The 18,620-nt window shown below is 39.9% G+C and overlaps 1 protein-coding gene across 4 annotated transcripts in view; it reads left to right on the top strand.

Moving 5' to 3' along the window:
• Window positions 1–18,620, top strand: part of LOC121277239 (semaphorin-4D-like) — a 205,624-nt gene that overhangs the window by 129,853 nt on the left and 57,151 nt on the right. For 3 of the 4 annotated variants that reach the window (XM_041186429.1, XM_041186431.1, XM_041186430.1), the window contains 7 exons: window positions 45–220; window positions 3,241–3,397; window positions 4,012–4,234; window positions 5,383–5,495; window positions 9,479–9,651; window positions 11,459–11,511; window positions 14,780–17,917. In XM_041186429.1, the coding sequence (XP_041042363.1) occupies window positions 45–220; window positions 3,241–3,397; window positions 4,012–4,234; window positions 5,383–5,495; window positions 9,479–9,651; window positions 11,459–11,511; window positions 14,780–15,705 (1,821 nt within the window). In that variant the 3' untranslated portion in view covers window positions 15,706–17,917. Of the gene's footprint in view, window positions 1–44; window positions 221–3,240; window positions 3,398–4,011; window positions 4,235–5,382; window positions 5,496–9,478; window positions 9,652–11,458; window positions 11,512–14,779; window positions 17,918–18,620 lie in introns of those variants that run through there. The other variant, XM_041186432.1, reaches the window with a different exon arrangement.

Below are 18,620 nucleotides of genomic sequence, written 5' to 3'. Positions count from 1 at the left end.
AATGTGCAGCAAACTTAAAATAATGATATTTTGATTATTTTTAGAGTGATCATGGAGGATCACGAATTCTGCAAAAGAGGTGGACATCATTTCTGAAAGCTAAGCTGATTTGCACTCTGCCTGAATCCAACTTTATTTTCAATGTCATTCAGGATGTTTTTATTCTGAAAACTCCAAATTGGAAAGAAACGGTGTTTTACGGTGTTTTTACGTCACAGTGGTGAGTAACTTTACAATTTTGCCCTAGTTTTCAATATTCAAAATAAGATACTTTTTGTAAGTACTATCATTCAGATAAGTATTATCTTCAATGTTTGTGTATTGGTTTCTTCCCTGTACATTGGTAAGTTCATCCTTTGTTAGGTAATCAGCCAGTTATGCTTTGGATAAAACTTAATCAAGGACTGTGGACATATTTTGGAGCTGCTGAACTGAAATGTAAAACCTTGCAAGTCATACCAAAGCAATCTCGCCCTCCATCTTTAATCCATCATCGGATCTTACACATTCCCATGCACTCTGAATTTTTGTGAAAAGTTTTGTTTTCAGCACTAAACATGTTGTTTACACCAAAGATGAAATTTTCCATTTTCCTTACCTTAGTGTTTATTTGAAATCCAGTCATAGATGAGCAGAAACTTCCTGCAATTAAATATTGCAAAGACTGAAGCCATTGTCTTCAGATCCCAAACACCACTCCCTAGCCACTGACTCTACTCCTCTCCCTTGGAGCTGCCTGAAGTTGAACAAGACTGTTTATAACCTTGGTGCCATTTTTGATCCTGAGACAAGCTTTCAACCTTATCTGTGCTATCTGACTAAGCCCACCCATTTCCATCTCCAAAATATCACCCATCTCTACCAGTGCATCAGCTATTCTGCTGCTGAAACCCACATTCATGCCTTTGTTTCTTCTAGACTTGGCTATTCTAATGCACTCCTGGCCAGTCTCCCACATTCTGTCCTACTAGAAGTCATCCAAACCTCTGCTGCCCTTGTCCTAACTCGCACCAAATGCTGTTCGCCCATCACCCCTATGCTTGCTGCCCTACACTGGCTCCCTGTTAATGCCTTGACTTTAAGATTATCATCCTTGGTTTCAAAGTCCTTCATGCCCTGGCTCCTCCCTATCTCCAATTTTTCAAGTCCTACAACCCTCCCTGATATCAGAGCTCCTCTGACTCCAGCCTCTTAAGCATCTGCAGTTTTAATTTGACTGCTATTAGCGGCCATGCCTTCAGCTGCTTAGGCCCTTAACTCTGAAATTCCATCTTTAAACCTCTCCACCTCTCTACCTCAATTTCCTCTTTTTAAGCTGCTGCTTAAAATGTACGTGTTTGGACAATATTGCCTTGTAGAAACATAGATAATAGGAGCAGGAGTCAGTCACTTGGCCCTTTAAGCCTGCACAGCCATTCAGTATGATCATGGCTGATCCTCTATTTCAATGCTCTCGCTCTCTCCCCATATTTCTTGACATTATTAGAGTCTAGAAGTCCATCTGTTTCCTCCTTAAATATGTTCAGCGACTTGGCCTCCACAGCCATCTGTGGTGGAGAATTCCATAGGTTCACCACTGAGTGAAGAAGTTTCTCCTCATCTCAGTCCTAAATGGCCTACCCCGTGTCCTGAGACTGTGACCCCTTCTTTTAGACCCGCCAGCCAGAGGAAACAACATCCCTGTATCCAGCCCGGGCTGCCCTGTCAGAATTTTATACGTTTCAATGAGATTCCCTCCCGTTCTTCTAAACCCCAGTGAATACTGGAGGCCTAGTTGACCCAATCTCTCCTGCCATCCCAAGCATCAGTTTGGTGAACCTTCACTGCACTCCTCCTATGGCATGTATATCCTTAGGTAAGGAGACCAAAACTGCACACAATACTCCAGGTATGGTCTCACCAAGGCCCTGTATAGTAAGACAGCCTTGCTGCTGTACTCAAGTCCTCTCACAATGAAGGCCAACAAATCATTTGCCTTCTTAACTGCTTGCTGCACCAGCATGCTTACTTTCAGTGATTGGGACATCCAGATCCCTTTGTACACCAAATCGTTTATATATATATATATATATATATATATATATGTTGTGAATAGCTGGGGCCTAAGCACTGATCTCTGCAGTACCCCCACTAGTCACTGCCTGCCACTGAAAAAGACCCATTTGTTCCTACCCTGTTTTCTGGCTGCTAACCAATTCCTAATCCCATGTGCTTTAATTTTGCACACTCACTCTTTTATGTGGGACTTTATCAAAAGCTTCCTGAAAATCCAAATACACCACACCCACTGGTTCTCTCTTATCTGTTCTAGTTACATCCTCAAAAAACTCCAGTAGGTTTGTCAAACATGGCTTCCCTTTTATAAATCCATGTTGACTTTGTTTAATCCCATTGATATTTTCCAAGTATCCTGTTATCACATCCTTTATAATAGACTCTAGCGTTTTCCCTTCTGCTGATGTTACGCTAACCAGTCTGTAATTCCCTGTTTTCTCCCTCCCTCCCTTTTTTTAAAAAAGTGTGGGGTTACATTTGCCATCCTCCAATCCAAAGAAAGTGCTTCACGTGAGTAGGATAGAGAGAACCGGTTTACTCCCTCAAACTGTGCTATTGGTATATTCCCAATGGGGAAAAATGTCAAAGTAGTCAGGTGCATACATGCAGATTGTCTTGGTTGAGGGATCTTAGCTTACATTGCACACAGGGTAGTTGTGGTTGCACACAAATAATGGTGAATTTGGCAGTTTTTAAATGCTGCCCTCCTCCCAAAAGATATGACCGGTATGTTTTCAAATTGTTGTATCTAAGAATAATAAATGCACGCACCTCCCCCACCCCACTCAGTTTATAAACATAGTGGGTATTTATGAGTCATTGAGAAATGTCTATCTGATATAATTTTAACAGTATTTTGGCATTGTTATCTTAATACAAGTATTTTGTATAGCTATTACATATGTGAATAGATTTATATATAGAATTTTATAGTGGTGAAAGAGGCTATGAGGCCCAAGTAGCATGTCTTTCTGAAGCCAGCAAGAGAGGAATTACTCTTAAATAGATCTTGATGACTGTTAGAGACCAGAAGAAATAGGCCAGAGATTCCTGGCTTTATTTAAAAAAGCAAGTGTTACCCATAAGTTTGAAAGTGCACACCTGACATTATGATGGTCACATAAAGAAACTATTCTTACAATAGAGTGTGTATTTTATAACAGTATGTTTTTATAACCTTGTCAGGAGTAATTTGGAAGTGTCTGCAGTCTGCACCTTTAACATGTCCAATGTGGAGGATGTTTTCTCTGAAGGGAAATACATGCAAAGTGCTACTTTTGAACATTCCCATGTAAAATGGGTCAGATACAATGGACAAATTCCAATGCCTCGCCCTGGCTCAGTGAGTATTCATGATCATTATGCTCTAGTCTCTTGGTTATTTTAAATTAAATAAATACAAGGTCTGCCAGCTTGATGTGACAGCTGCAGACTATACCAGTTCTACTTCAGCAATGGTAATTAGGAATTTGCTGCTTGCCAGTTTAAATCCTTCTAAATGCAGTTTAATAGCGATCTGTATGACTCAGTTTGTGTAAATGTGGAACTTCTACAAAGCTTCATCAGGTTGTTCACTCATGGGCCCTCCTAAAAGTTGCATATGCTAGTGAAACTTCATTAACCTTGTGCTGAAGGGGCCAAAAATGTAAATAATTCCAGGTTATGTGCGGATAATTTATTGGATGCTTTGATGTTGTTGGTCGCTGCCACAGGTGTGTATTTAACATGTGCACATTACAAAAAACGCTGGGAATGCAATAATCAAAAAGTAAAATGTTCCAAATTAAAACCAGTTTTTTAACCATTTCATTAGTTGGGAGCCCAGAACGGAGATGGGCTGGTTATGACTAGTGATTTAAAAAGTAATTTACTCTCATTTGATCTATGTAGATTTGGGTGTAAGTAGTTGATGATGTAACATTGTTTTCATCATTCAATTCCTTTCTTCCTTTCCAGTGTATAAACAATGAGGCGAGAGCTTTAAATGTCAACAGCTCACTCATGTTACCTGACAAAACTCTCCAGTTTGTAAAGGATCACCCTCTGATAGCAGACCCAGTTAAACCCATTGGAAATAGACCTAAATTGGTAAAGAAGAATGTAAACTATATACAGATTGTTGTGGACAGGGTTAGAGCGCTTGATAACAACTCCTATGATGTCATGTTTGTGGGTACAGGTGAGTTTTTGCAACAATATGGAAATTTATGACTGTTTTATAGTGGGCATGTATATCCATTGTATGCTGGATTAAGGGCGGAGACTTAATAAAAAGTACAGGAACTAGCACTTAAAAGCATAAAGCAATCACATAAGTAAGCACTTGTCCGTGGAGTTCCTCCATCAGGAAGAGAAAAGCTTCACTAACACTTGGCAAGATTTTGAACACAAAAAGGAAATCTCTGATGGACCTAAACTTTGAGACTGTCAGAGAGATTTCTAAATTTAAAAAAAAAACAGCCTGGAAGCAAGCAACAGGCCAGTCAGCTTTTGTGGCAGGAAAGAAGAATTAACCTTTCAGGTGTGGACTCACCTTTGTGGAGAGGTTATGGTTAAAGTGAATCTGTTTTGGTGATGTTAACTAAGGGATGAATATTAGCCGGGACACTGGGGAGAACTCTCCGCTCTCCTTCAAAATAGTGCCATTGGATCTTGTACACTCACCTGACAGGGTAAACATGGTCTCTGTTTTACATTTCATCTGGAAGAAGGCACTCCCTCAGTGCTGCTCAGTCTTTTAACTGTATATTGTGGTGCATTGCATTGCAGTTTAAAGCTACTCCTGATTCATGTGGAGGATTTTAATAGAAGGCTTTCGATCACCACAGCGTGCAAACTGATTTTCTTAAACCATGGTACAAAGAATCAAAATACATGATGCCAAAGCAGTTATTGGAGACTTGATTCTCTTTTGTAGTTTTGGGTATGGTCATTAGTTGATTGGGTTAGGTCTAGGATATTAGAGGCTGCTGGAGGGAACTGCACAGGATCTTGTTAAGGGTAAAATGGTACTGTGCTGGTTTTGCCCATTCAGCAGTTGACATTGGGATCTCTTTGGCTTGGGGATTGGTGAATGCTCTGCTTGCCCCAGAAAGTCCCTGCACCTTGGAGTTTGCCAAGTAATAAATTAGAAAAATGCCAACCCAGGGAGAGTGGAATTAATGTTGACCCCGAGTGCTGAACAGACATGGGCTAAACAAATTGCAATGGTAAATTTATACAAAACCAGAAGTGTAAACATACATACAATGTGCAAGTTCTGATACCCTAGTAATGAGAAACAATTGGTTTAAATGGATATTCTAAAATGTACACTCTGTTTTTCAGATAAAGGATTATTGCACAAAGCAATTAACTATAATAATGAAATGCATATAATTGAAGAACTCCAGATTTTCCCTGACCCTGAGCCTGTGCAGACATTACTCCTATCCAAAGGGGTAAGTATAAACTACATTAATTTATGGTATGTTTGACTCAAGATAATTACAGAAATGAATGTAATCATGCACAGGAACCTGAGTTGCCTCATTAACATATTTTAAGAGTGTAATTATGATACTATCTTGTAATGTAGCATCAGGGCTACTGAGATGAATTGGATCTCTGCCACCAACATTTCATGTTGTAAATGGTAATGACTTTTTTGGGTTAAACTTTTGTTCGACATATTTGTCATATGTCTCTATCTCTGTTATCTCCTTCAACCTTACAACTAACTAGGAACTCTACTTCCCTCCAATCTGATTTCTTATGCATCCCTGATTTCTTTTGACCCTCCATTTCAGCCATGCCTTCAGTTATCTAAACACCAAGCTCTGGAATTCCCTCCCTAAACCCCTCTGAAATCCTAGCACTCTCCCGTCCTTGAAGGAACTCCTTCAAACCTACCTTTTTGGTTACAAATCATAATATCTCCTCGTATAGCTCAGTATCAAATTTTGTCTGACTATGCTTCTGTGAAGCACTTTAGGATTTTTAGTGTATGAAAGATGCTATATAAATGATAGTTGCTATTAAAATTTTTTAGTTCAAATATTTGCAGTAGAATTTTGGAAAGTAACTTTCCTTATTTTTGTTGGATTATTTAACTGAATATTACAGAACTAAAGATGTACCATGATGTAGCCTTTTTTGGATTTGATGGAAAGCAAAAAGGGTATTTATTAGGAACATAAGAATAGGAACAGCCCGGTCATACCCTGAATCTGTTCCACCATGCAACTAAACTCAGTTTGTCAGCCTTGGTTGCATATCCCATTATACACTTGCCCTAACAGAAATCTATCAATCACAGTTTTGAAAATTTCAATTGACTTAGCCTCAGCAACTGTTGTGGAAGTATGGGAAGAGGTCCAGATTTCTTCTACCTTTTGCAGGAAGAACTGCTTCCAGACTTCACCCCTGAATGGCCCTGCTCTAATTTTAATTTTAAGGTGTGCCTCCTTTTCTTCCACTTTTCTTCTCCCAACCCTCACAATTCTCTGCCTTTCTAAAGGTGCTGAACTGGACCAGTCATGTAAATACTGGCTACGAGAGCAGGTCAGAGGCTGGGAATTCTGGGACGAATAACTCACCTCCTCAAGGCGCAAGTCAGGAGTGTGCTGGAATACTCTCCACTCACCTGGGTGAGTTCAGCTCTAACAACACTCAAGAAGCTCAACACAATCCAGTTCAAAGCAGCCTGTTTTATTGACACCCTATCCACCACCTTAAACATTCACTCCTTCCATCACAGACACACAGTGGCAGTAGTGTGTACTGTCTGCAAGATGCATTACAGCAACTCACCAAAGACAGCACCTTCCATACCAGTAACATCTACCATCTAAAATGATGATGGTGGCAGATGCATGGGAACACCAACTACAAGTTCTCCTCCAAGCTACATACCTGACTTGGAAATATATCGCCATTCCTTCACTGTCACTGGGTTAAAATCCTGGAACTCCCTCCCTAACAGCATTATGGATATACTTATACTACATGGCTGCAGTGGTTTACGCAGGTGGCTCACCACCACCTTCTTGAGGGCAATTCGGATGGGCAATAAATGCTGGCCTAGCCAGTGATGCCAACGTCCCATGAATGAATAGATTTGAAAAAAACCTTGCAACCACATCTCCAAAATGGCTGTCAGTTCTTGCCTATTCATCTGGTTTGTTAGGAATGCTGTGTGCATTCAGATACAGAGCCTTTAATTCTGTCCTTTACCATTTTTTGAAATTCTGGCCTTATCTGCTAGTGCTCTCAAGTTTAGATGTCTGTCCCTTCCTGCCACACTCTGGTTATCATTACCCATATGTCTACATTGCTCTATTGCTTTGTCCTTTCTTTTTATTTGACCACATTTCCTCTGACGTGATTCCCCCTCCCTCCCAAAAAGGCCCCATTACGGCCCTAGTGTTACAACTCAGCAGATCATTGATTCAGTGAAGACTCTGTCAACCGTACAGCTCCCACTTTCCCTGGTATTGATGCCAATGCTCCATGAATTAAAACCCATTTCTCCCACACCAATCTTTGAGCCACGCATTCATCTCTCTAACGTTATTAGCCCTACACCAATTTGCTTGATAGTAATCCAGAGAAATATTACCTTTGTAGTTCTGCTTTTAAATTTAGAGCCTAGCTGCTCATAATTCCTAAGCAGAACCTCTCTCCTAGTCCTACCTATGCCATTGGTACTCACATGGACCACGACAAATGGCTCCTCCCCCTCCCTGATGCATCACTGTGTCCAAACCTCAGACTCCAGTTCATCAGCTCTGAGCTGGAGCTCCTCAAGTTACAGACACTTACTGCAGATGTGGTTGCTGTGGATCACACTAGGGTCCAGGAGTACCAGTATTCTACAGCTGCAACACATAAAAACAGTCACCGTTCTTTCATGGGTTTTTTACCCCTTCCTTAAAGACAGTGGCTTCATTCCATGCCGTTATGTTGAATAATGAATCATATCTACAGTACAGACCTAAACAGAAGCACGGCCAATCCAAGTCAAAGATTTGTATACAAATGGGAGAGGAATGGAGGGGAATGCCATCCTCGGGCCCCACTGCCAGTCCATTTTATTTTGTTCATGGTGGAGTGAGCATTGATGATAAGACCAGCTTTTGTTTCCATCCCAGCAATCTTTGAGAAGGTGGTGGTGAGCTTCCTCCTTCAGTTGCTGCAGCCCATGTGGTGTAGGTACACCCACAGTATTGTTAGAGAAGAAGGTCCAGATTTTAACCCAGTGATGTTGATGAAACAGCGACATATTTCCAAGTCAGGATGATGTGTGACCCAGAGTAGAACCTTCAGGTGGTGGTGTTTGCATGCATTTGCTGACATTGTTCTTCTAGACAGCAGAGGCTCCAGTTTTGAAAAGTGCTGCTGAAGGAACCTTGGCAAGTTTCTGCAGTTCTTCATGTGGATGGTATGTACCCTGCAGCTCTGGTGCCCCAGTGGTTGAGTTAGTGATGTTTAAGGTAGTGGATATGGTTCAAATTAAACATGATGCTTTGTTATGGATGGTGTTGAACTTCTCCAGGGTTTTTGGTGCTGCACTCATCTAAGGAGATTTCCATCCTGACTTGTGCCTTGCAGATGGTGGAAAGGCTTTGGGGAGTCAGGAAGTGAATTGCTTGCCACAGGATTTCTATTCTCTGACCTGCTTTTGTAATTGCAGTATTTATATGTTGCTTGTTCAGTTAAGTTCCAAGTTCATGGTGACCTTCTGGATGTTGGTTGCTGCTCTAGAGATGGTAATGCTGTTGAATGCCATGGGGAGATGGTTAGATTCTTTCTTATTGGAGATGGTCGTTACCTGGCACACGTGTGGGGTGCCTGTATCCGAGGAGCTGCAAGTGGGACTGGACACTGCAATAATCAGCTCACATTCCCACTTCTGACTTAATGATGGAGGGAAGATCATGATGAAGCAGCTGAAGATGATTGGGCCTAGGACACTATCCTCAGGAACTCCTGTAATGATTTCCTGGGGTTGAGATGATTGAACTTAAACAACCATAGTAATCTTCCTTTGTCCTAGGCATGACTCCAGCCAATGAAAAATGTTGCCACTTATTCCCATTTAACTTCGGTTTTACTAGAGCGCCTTGACACCATTGTTGGTCAAATGCTGCCTTGTTGTTAAGGGAAGTCACTCTCCGTTCACCTCTGGAATTGTTACACCTCAAAAGACCCTAACTAATGATAATAGAAAAATACCTTCTCAACACAGAGATATCTTCAGAACTGGGAATTTTGATGAGAGAGTGGTTTTTATTTTGATTGGTTTTTAATGTTCCATGCTACTTTAATCTCTGCTGGTGACATTGATGTGATTGTATTCATAATCTTGCTACAGCTCAACAACACTGGTTTAAATTAATATACTTATTCATGTCAATTGATGTTTGAACTTGTTCACTTGTAGGACAAAAAGTATCTTTATGCAGGGTCTCATTCTGGCGTTGTTCAAGCCCCTGTTGCTTTTTGTGAAAAATACAAAACTTGCACGGATTGCATTTTGGCAAGAGATCCCTATTGTGCCTGGAACTCCCAAAACAAAACCTGCATCTGGATTACAAAAGATGATAACTATATGAGGTCTGTGTATTTAACACAAAATATCTTTAAATTTGTATAGCTACTTTAGCTGTCCAGTGGGGTTCTTATGAGTATGCTGTGGTGTTGGAATGTAGTTTTGGATGTTTGCCGTCGTCCTGCTGTGCAAGATCATTAACGTACAGCAAATTTATTGAAATAATATATCTCATGGTAAACACGGAGTTAGCATATTGCTTGCTTTAGTGATGCTGAAAGATGCAGGCCCCTGATTTATTTAAAATACTGTTTATCTAACACTTAACTACTTGTGTCCCAGGACCTCCCAGTTGATGATATATCAAAGTTGTTTACAGTATTTTTTTAAAAAAATCAAATATTTAATCATTCAAATTAGGCAAATTAAATGTTGCAAATTGCATAAAAGATCATTTGAATTGTGACTTTGAATCAAATTGTGGATTATACAATGGCTTTCCCTCTATTTTCCACAATGGATTTCCATTTCTGGTATTTAAGATGCAAAAACTTATTTTTTTCTTTTCTCCTAAAAGATTTCCTTTTTTATTTTGAATGATTGATAGATTTTTCTCCCCCCCTTATCTACTACAGTGAATTTGGGATCCTTGCTGAAGCTGTCTTTGGAGTATCATTGCTGAGGGAAGTTTTAACAGCTGCTGAACATTATGCATGATCCCGGCCTAGCTGCCTGACCACGGATATTCCAGTTACAGTTGATTTTGAACGCTTCGTAGACGTCTCCTTTGACCCTTGTGCAAATATCAGCCCTCACCCCTTCCAAGTTAGCAGTAAAACAGAAGCCTATTACCATTTTCTTAAAAAAATTTATATGATGGCACAACTTTTATACTTCTCTACACCTTGTAGATTTCCCTTCTGGCTTATCCCAGTGCACTGTGAATATATTAATTCCACAGGAGCAGAATGATACCTATCATTATCCGTCTGTCTGGCTTGCTCCTAATCCTCACCGCATCCTCAGTTGGCCCTGAAACTACATACTGCTTTTCTACTTGATTGTCCTTATTGTGCAGCCCGGGTGCTATGGTTCCACGAGAGCTGGGTGAAACCAGAAATCCCAAGATGTAACTCTGTTTCTCTGAATTTATCAGGAACAGCTAGATTTATCTCCTAGCTCGAAATGAAAGGGCAGGCCTGTGTGACGAAAACCATTTCTTGGCATTTCTAACACACGTACTTGTCAATTATGTTTTCTTTACGTTTTAGCTATTACATGTAATCTGTAGTATAGTCAATATCCATCTCCCCGCTTAATCAGAATGTGTGGAGTCAAGCCCATACCAGGGACTTGAACATGTAACCTTGGCTAATACTCCAGTGCAATAATGAGAGAGTGCTACACTGTTGATGATGTGTGGCCCAGTCCTCCCCCTCAGATAGACATGAAAGATCACGTGACATTATTTGAAGAAAAGCAGAGTTCTACCTGGAGTCCTGGCCAATGTTTACCCCTCAATCAACATTGCAAAAGCAGGTTATCTGGACATTATCAGTTATTTGTGGGACCTTGCTGTGTGCTAATTTCCCAGATTACAGCAGTGACTATATTTCAAAAGTACTTAATTGTCAGTAAAAGCGCTTTGGTATATTCTGAGGTTCTGAAAGGTGCTATATAAACATAAGTTTTTTTTTCCATATAAATGTGAAGCCCAGGGGAATGAAGGTTTTGGTATGTGACATGCTAGATGTAAAACTTTATAATTGTATAGATGTATTGTACTACTTTCTTCCCTAATTGTTTTAACCAAATATATACAGTGGTTGATTCCATCTGTTAATTATAGATCTGAATGTTTTATTTCCACAGCAATTTGATGCAGAATCTGCATGGAAGTGCAGCTGTCTGCAGAACTGAAGATGGTATGTGGACAAATACTGATGCTTATCATTCACTGCATGTCTTTTGATTGTCACCAGCTCTACAGATCAGGAAGCAATCCACAAGTCAAGCTGATACAGCAGATGTGCTTTTCACCAACAGTTTAACATGATGTTCTAGAAACCTAGATTTGCTAACTGATGGATTAAAGCTTGGTGGTTACAGTTCTAAAGATACATAATTTGCAAATAAATCATCTTCTATCATTGGTTTTGTGCATCAAGAAACTGGAACTCCCTCATGATCCACATCTCCATTGGCTGTCACAAACCTAATCAAATATTGGGAAGCACAGTGAATGGAAATTACATTTAAATAATAAATAGAAACATGGGAAGCTGCAGTGAGACAACACCTTGGAGGAACCGAAAATGGCGTGTGTATTTCCATCTATGATTTTTTAATTCATTCATGGGATGTGAGCATCACAGAAAAGGCCAGCATTTGTTGCCCATCCCTGTTTGCCCTTGAGAATCCAAAGTGATGTAAGGAAGGAAATTGCAGGTTTTTGACCCAGCGATAGCGAAGGAGTAGAGCTGTAGTTCAAGTCAGCATGATGTGTCTCTTGGAGAGCAACTTGCAGGTGGTGGTGTTCCTATGTGCCTGGCTGCCCTTGTTCTTCTATGTGGTAGAGGTTGCAGGTTTGGAAGGTGTTGTTGAAGGCAGCTTGTTGAGTTGCTGCAGTGCACCTTGTAGTTGGTGGACACTGCTGCCACCAGAGAGAGTGTTTAAGGTAGTGGGTAGGGTGCCAATCAAGCTGCTTTGTCCTTTTCAGACTTCTTGAATGGCATTTGAGCTGCAATCATCCAAGTGGAGCGTATTCCATCACACTCCTGACTAGTGCCTTATAAATAGGGGATAGATTTTGGGGAGTCAGAAGGTGAGTTACTTGCGGCAGAATTCCCAGCCTCTGACCTACTCTTGCAGTCACAGTATTTATATTGGCTGGTTTAGTTAAATTTCTGGTCAATGGAAACCCCCAGGAATGTTGATGGTGGGAGATTTGGCGATGGTAATGTCGTTGAATGTCGGGGAGATGGTTAGATGTCCTCTTGTTGGAAATGGTCATTTCTTGATATTTACATGACATGAATGTTACTTGTCACTTGCCAGCGCAAGCCTGAATGTTGTTCAGGTTTTGTTGCATGCAGACACAGATAGCTTCAGTATCTGAGTGGTTGTGATTGGAACTGAAAATTGAGCAATCGTCAGTGAACGTCCCCACTTCTGATCTTATGATGGAAGGAAGGTCATTGATGAAGCAGCTGAAGATGGTTGGGCCGTGGACACTACCCCTGAGGAGCTCCTCCAGTATTGTCCTGAGCCTGAGAAGATTGGTTTACAACAACCACCACTATTTCCCTTTGAGCTAGGTATAACTCCAACCATTGGTGAGTTTTCCCCTGATTCCCATTGACTTCAATTGTGCTAGGGCTCCTTGATGCCAAACTCGGTCAAATGCTGCCTTGATGTCAAGGGCAGTCACTCTCACCTCACCTTTGGAATGCAATTCTTTTAGCCCATGTTTGGACCAATGCTTAAATGAGACCTGGAGCCCAGTGGCCTTGCTGGAACCCAAACTGTGTTTCAATGAGCAGGCCATTGCTGCATAAGTGACACTTGCAAGGTGCCATTGACAGTGCTACTATCATTTGCTGATGATTGAGAGTAGATGTATGGGACGAAATTGACGGGTTAGATTTGTCCCGCATTTTGTGGACAGGACAATTTTGTGGATTTGGGCAACTTTCCATGTTGGGCAGATGCTAGTGTTGCAGCTGTACTGGAACAGCTTGGCTAAGGATACAGCTAATTCTTGAGCACATCTTCAGTACTACAGCTGGGATGTTGTCAGAGCCCATAGTCTTAGCTCTATCCAGTGCCTTCAGCTGTTTCTGATATCACATCGCGTGAACTGAATTGGCTGAAGACTGACATCTGTGATGTTGAGGTCCTCGGGAGGAAGCTGAGGTGGATCGTGCACTTGATACTTTTGACTGAAAATGGGTGAAAATGTTTCAGCCTCGTCTTTTGCACTGATGTATTGGGCTCTCCCATCATTGAGGATGGGGATGTTTGTGGAGCCTCCCCCTCTGGTTGGTTAGTTTAATTGTCCACAACCATTCATGACTGGATGTGGCATTAGGTCCCTAAACTGAGTTTCAGATCTGGCCCTGACTGCTTGTGGGTTAATTGTTTTCCCAACAGGCGGAAGGAAAAGTTGGAAGTAAGTTGATGCCCAGGCTGCTCTCATCCACTACTGGCCAATTGCAGAATGATGATTTGTGAGGATTCTGGAGTAAAACTAGTCCGTTTGGTTGCAGTTTGTGTATAGCATAAGAACATCTGTAAGGTGGAGTCTCCCTAGCAAATTTTTTTTTAAATGGAAAACTTCCTCTGCTGAAATAGGTTAAAGAAATATACTCATCATTTATTTCCCCCTAAAATCTACTCTATTTTTAAAGTTCATGACACAAAGTTGCTAAAACAGAAAGCTGGTCCATTGGCAAGACTGCTTTGGAGAAGAATTTAAACTTGTGGTGTTTTTGAACTGAAATATCATACTTATGTAGCCTTTCATATGCTTGGAATCGTCTAACAGGGAGTATCTATTTTAATGTGTCTAAGTATGGAAATTAAAATTGTCATAATTATTAAGATATTTAAAGTTCTCTATTGATGTCACGGTTGGGTCAATAAATCAATGATTCTTCTAAAGTAAATATACATAGGGTCATCCAGTAACTTTAATCCTTGATCATGGTCAATTCAGTTTTTAATCCCAGCCTTGACTGACTTTATATGCTGATAAATCCAAGCTTTGAGAGTCAAAACCAGGCTACGGTGCAGGCAGGTGGGGAAAAGAAGAACTATTTTTGTATTTGATGGACACATATAAAAGTTTTGTGGCTCTTCATGTTTTCATTTCTCAGCTCATTTAAAGCCAAGCCAATAGATATTGGATGTATGTGGACACCAGTAAATACAGTTAAAATATGAATAGTATATTGAAATTATATTTCAGTTTAAATTCAACTGTAACACAATTTAATGGATTGTAGTATAAACAATTCAAAATTGTTCATATTTATAATGAAGCAAAACTGGAAACTTCTAATATTTTGGGAGGGCTTATTTCTTACAGTTAAGCTCCACATAAATTTTTGAATATTCATGTGGAATAGGAGTTTGACAGTGTTGTCAAGGCTGAAAAAAATTGCCTGATTTCTTCTATACTTTACTTTATAGTGGAATCTACATCATCTGAAGAACACAAAGTGGAGCCAAGAGGATTTCAAGAACTGAAGTGCCTACCTGTGTCTAGACTGGCTAAAGTTATATGGATGTTCAAGAACAAAACTCTAAGTGAGAATTCAAAATATCGAATTGTTCAAAACAATTTGTTGATTTTCTCTGTTACTAAAGAAGATTCTGGTACCTACGATTGCTGGACAGTGGAAACTGTGAAGGGACGCCTGTATAAACAGCTGGTGAAAAAGTATTCTCTGATCGTAGAGGGGCAATCTAAAGTTGTAACAACTTCCCCAACTGCACCATTTACCAAGATGGAAGGTAATTCTGCAACAACTCAGACAAGCACAGATAAAGGACGAACGTCTCTTCACACTGTCACATCCCAGATTCAAACTGATGTGTTAACTTCAACTGTGTCGTACACCTCAACTTCCACACTCGCAACCCCTACATTTTTAGTTCCAGTAGCAGACACAAAAGCTGTCAGTGAGCCTTCAACAGCTGAAAGAAATGATAGAATTCTGTTAACTTTCCTTGTGCTGATTACACTTCTTTTCCTGATGCTAGTTGGTTATAATTGTTACATGAAATACTTGCCAAGTCCTTGCCTGAAACTACGCTTGTATGTAGTCAGTGATGGGAAGAAGCCAGAATTCGATTATGATGTGTCTGAGGAGCTGGTAAAACAACAGTGTGTGAAAATCAATTCAGATAATCAAAATAGTGAGCAGATTGCTGCTGGTGACAAGGGATATGAAACTGAATCAGACTGTGGGAATGGCAAAATTCCTAATACAGAGAAACCCCAAGAGCTCAAGCAGATCCAAGAAAACCACTCAATTGGTTCTGTTGATACAGAGAAAGATGCAGATATTCCAGATATTAAATTCATTGATGAGGAAGCCCAGAGTCTTTGCTAACATTTTTGGCATTGCTTAAAGTTGCATTACGGATAAGCTGGATGCAAATGTTAGAACAGAAAGTTAGAAAAAAGTGGAAATCATGAAATGCTTTGAAAGGTTTTTCAGTAGACAAAATAAGTTCTTAGCAAATGATGTTATAAGCGAATATCAATCTCACATGTTCAACCTGCATTATATTCAGCAATCCCAGAATAGTTTTCATATGTGCTCAACATACTGGTCATTTGAGTTTCATTCCAAATTGGAAATTATTAATTTATCAAATTGGTAAATCTCAAACTGCTGTCCAAATTGGAGCATGAATCTTTTGTTTGCATATACTGTATATGTAGTATTTTATATTGCACTGAAAATTTGAGTAATATTCTGTTAGAAATAATTGTAGCTTATTGCTGCATCTAATGTAGGTTGATGCCTTTGTTTAAGCTAACATTGTACAGCACCTCAGGGATCAGATAATGAATAGTAGATCTGTGTGTTTTCCTTAGCTTATCTTGAAGAAATGAGGAAAGGCTATATTATACAGACTTTGGATAGATTTAGATTAGAATTGTGTTACAATGAAACATGGAGTCCATAAGACCGTGATTAATAGAAGTAATGCATTTTGAAAGGAAACAAGTGTACATTGTTAAAATGCTGTTACTGAGCCATGGCCACAGCATAGGTCCTTGTTGCAAAGACTTTTCATACCAGTGGAAGACTCTTGATACTCAGCTGAGTATTGTAGCACCTGTAGCTGCATTGCCACAGAGATGAATTTTTCTAACTGGTGTGGCATGGGACAAAACGTATACCATGGATGCAAATTTTTTAAAAATATTTTGGTTGACTGCCTCCTTTAAACGAGCAAATTCTTACAGGCTGCAAAGTTGTTGCTGTTTGAATCTGGATTTTGTAAAAGCCTGATCTGATGGACTTTAACAGGACTGACAAAACAGCATTGGAACCTGTGTTTTGCTGCTATAGATGTTCAATTGTTTTAGTAACCCACTGAACTGCTATTGAGAATAAGCAACTGGTGCAATTAACCAGCTTTTTAATCTCCCACTGCATTGGCGGCATTGTACTTCTGTACATTTATATTTGAAGTTTATGTATAACAACTTATTTCATTTTGTTTTCTGGCATCTTTATTTGCAACTATGTATATAAGCAAAAACAGGTTTCTTTTGAAATGGTTTTATTCAACAGAAAATGTCTCAAAAGGTTTTGTGTAGAGCTAACTTCTAGGGAGGTGGGCATTCCATGTGGTACATTTAGTCGTATAAGCCAGTTCTTCAGTTGTATAGGAAATTGTGTATAAAACTACTTTTTATTTTTTTAATTGTGTAAATAGAAGTTAAAGCCAGCAAAAACATCTTGTACAGAAACAACATTTTAGACTACTGAAAAGTTAATTGAGCCTTGTGTGTTTTCTCTATCTGCCTTGTCATGCCAAAATTTTATGCAGTCCTTTGAATACCACTACTTCTGTAACTTTTGCCTAACGCAGTCTATTGACTCTTTTATCCTTTAATGCATGACCAATCCTCTTTGTTATTTGTATCTATAGAACTCTTCGGTTTGTGCCTTTCTGTCTCACAGCTTCTCCTGTTTTACCTTTCACTCCTATCGGTCCCTCCTCCAACTCTTGGGCCTGGTCCACCTCCTATCTTTGCTATTACCCCATCTGAAGGGTCTTCTCATGATTGGTCCAGTGCAGACAGTACAGTGGTCCAGCTGTTACCACCATTACTGAGCGACCAGATACATAGTGTGTGTAGCCCTGGATCTGTTCACCTCTTCTGTCAAGCTATTGGTGAGTGAGCATCTGCTAGCAGGAGTAATTAACTTTTACTTTTTTTGTGGGGGGGAGACTTTGCAGGGTTAGAGGCAGAACTGTCCTTCTTAGTACTGTGAAACTGCTTTCCTTCTTGCAAATGATGAATGTTTTAAATGTAGTAAATGAGCACATAAGTTTGACATTTTGTAAAGTTTTCAAATATCAGAGCAAGTCCCTGAGATTCTGTTAGAATCTTTTACTGTACAATAATGTAAGCAGAGTTTATCAGGGACCTAGAAAGAATTTATTGTTGTCAGATCTTTCACCCTGGCTAATAGTTTGTTATGTTTCTGTTTAAGTGAATATGTGTGTTGATTACTTTTGATCATAAGCTGAAATAGTTTCTTTTTAAAGAGAACTGCACAATAAAACTCGAAGCAAAAATCCATTGTACTTTATTAGACTTATACTTGTAAGTAACATGTATATGTTGTGAGCATGATTCAAAATGATGCATATATTATGTACTTATGTTATGTTTATTACATAGAATTCTTGAATGATACTGTTTATTGCACACTTCACTAGTTTCTTGAGTTGCAACAAATTTAGTATAACTTAGTGTTTATAAATTATGGGGTGAATTTCCTTGGGGACTCTCTCTCTTGGCCACCTCAGCTGAAGTTCAAAGTGGAGGCTTGCTTACACATAAATAGGCTCTCAGCCAGAGCTATAGCGACGGAGTAGAGAAGCTCCAAGAAAATAAGTGCCCTGTATTTCACACTGGCTGTCTCTCTCGCTGATAAAGAGAATTATTCTCTGATAGTGGGACTGCAGTTCGTTCACAGCACAACACTAATTGCTGAGAGATTCGAATTTCAGCACTGGTCTTGACTAAGATTGATATCAAATATAGTTCTAAAGATATTAATTAAGTTTGTTTAATATTATCTAATTCCGTATGTTCTGGCTGAACCTGAAAACCCACTTTATCGGCGGGATTTTCCGCACCCGCCCTCCACCACGATCTTCCGGTCCAGCTGCAAGTCAGTGGACTTCTGGCTGGGACGCCACCTCACCTGCGGCGGGTCTTGCCTGTGACCGGGCCGGAAAATCCCGGCCTATGTCTGATTTTATTGAGTTTTAT

This window comes from Carcharodon carcharias, chromosome 4 (genome assembly GCF_017639515.1).
Source record: "Carcharodon carcharias isolate sCarCar2 chromosome 4, sCarCar2.pri, whole genome shotgun sequence".
NCBI lineage: Eukaryota > Metazoa > Chordata > Chondrichthyes > Lamniformes > Lamnidae > Carcharodon > Carcharodon carcharias.
This window is presented reverse-complemented; position numbering and strand designations above follow the sequence as displayed.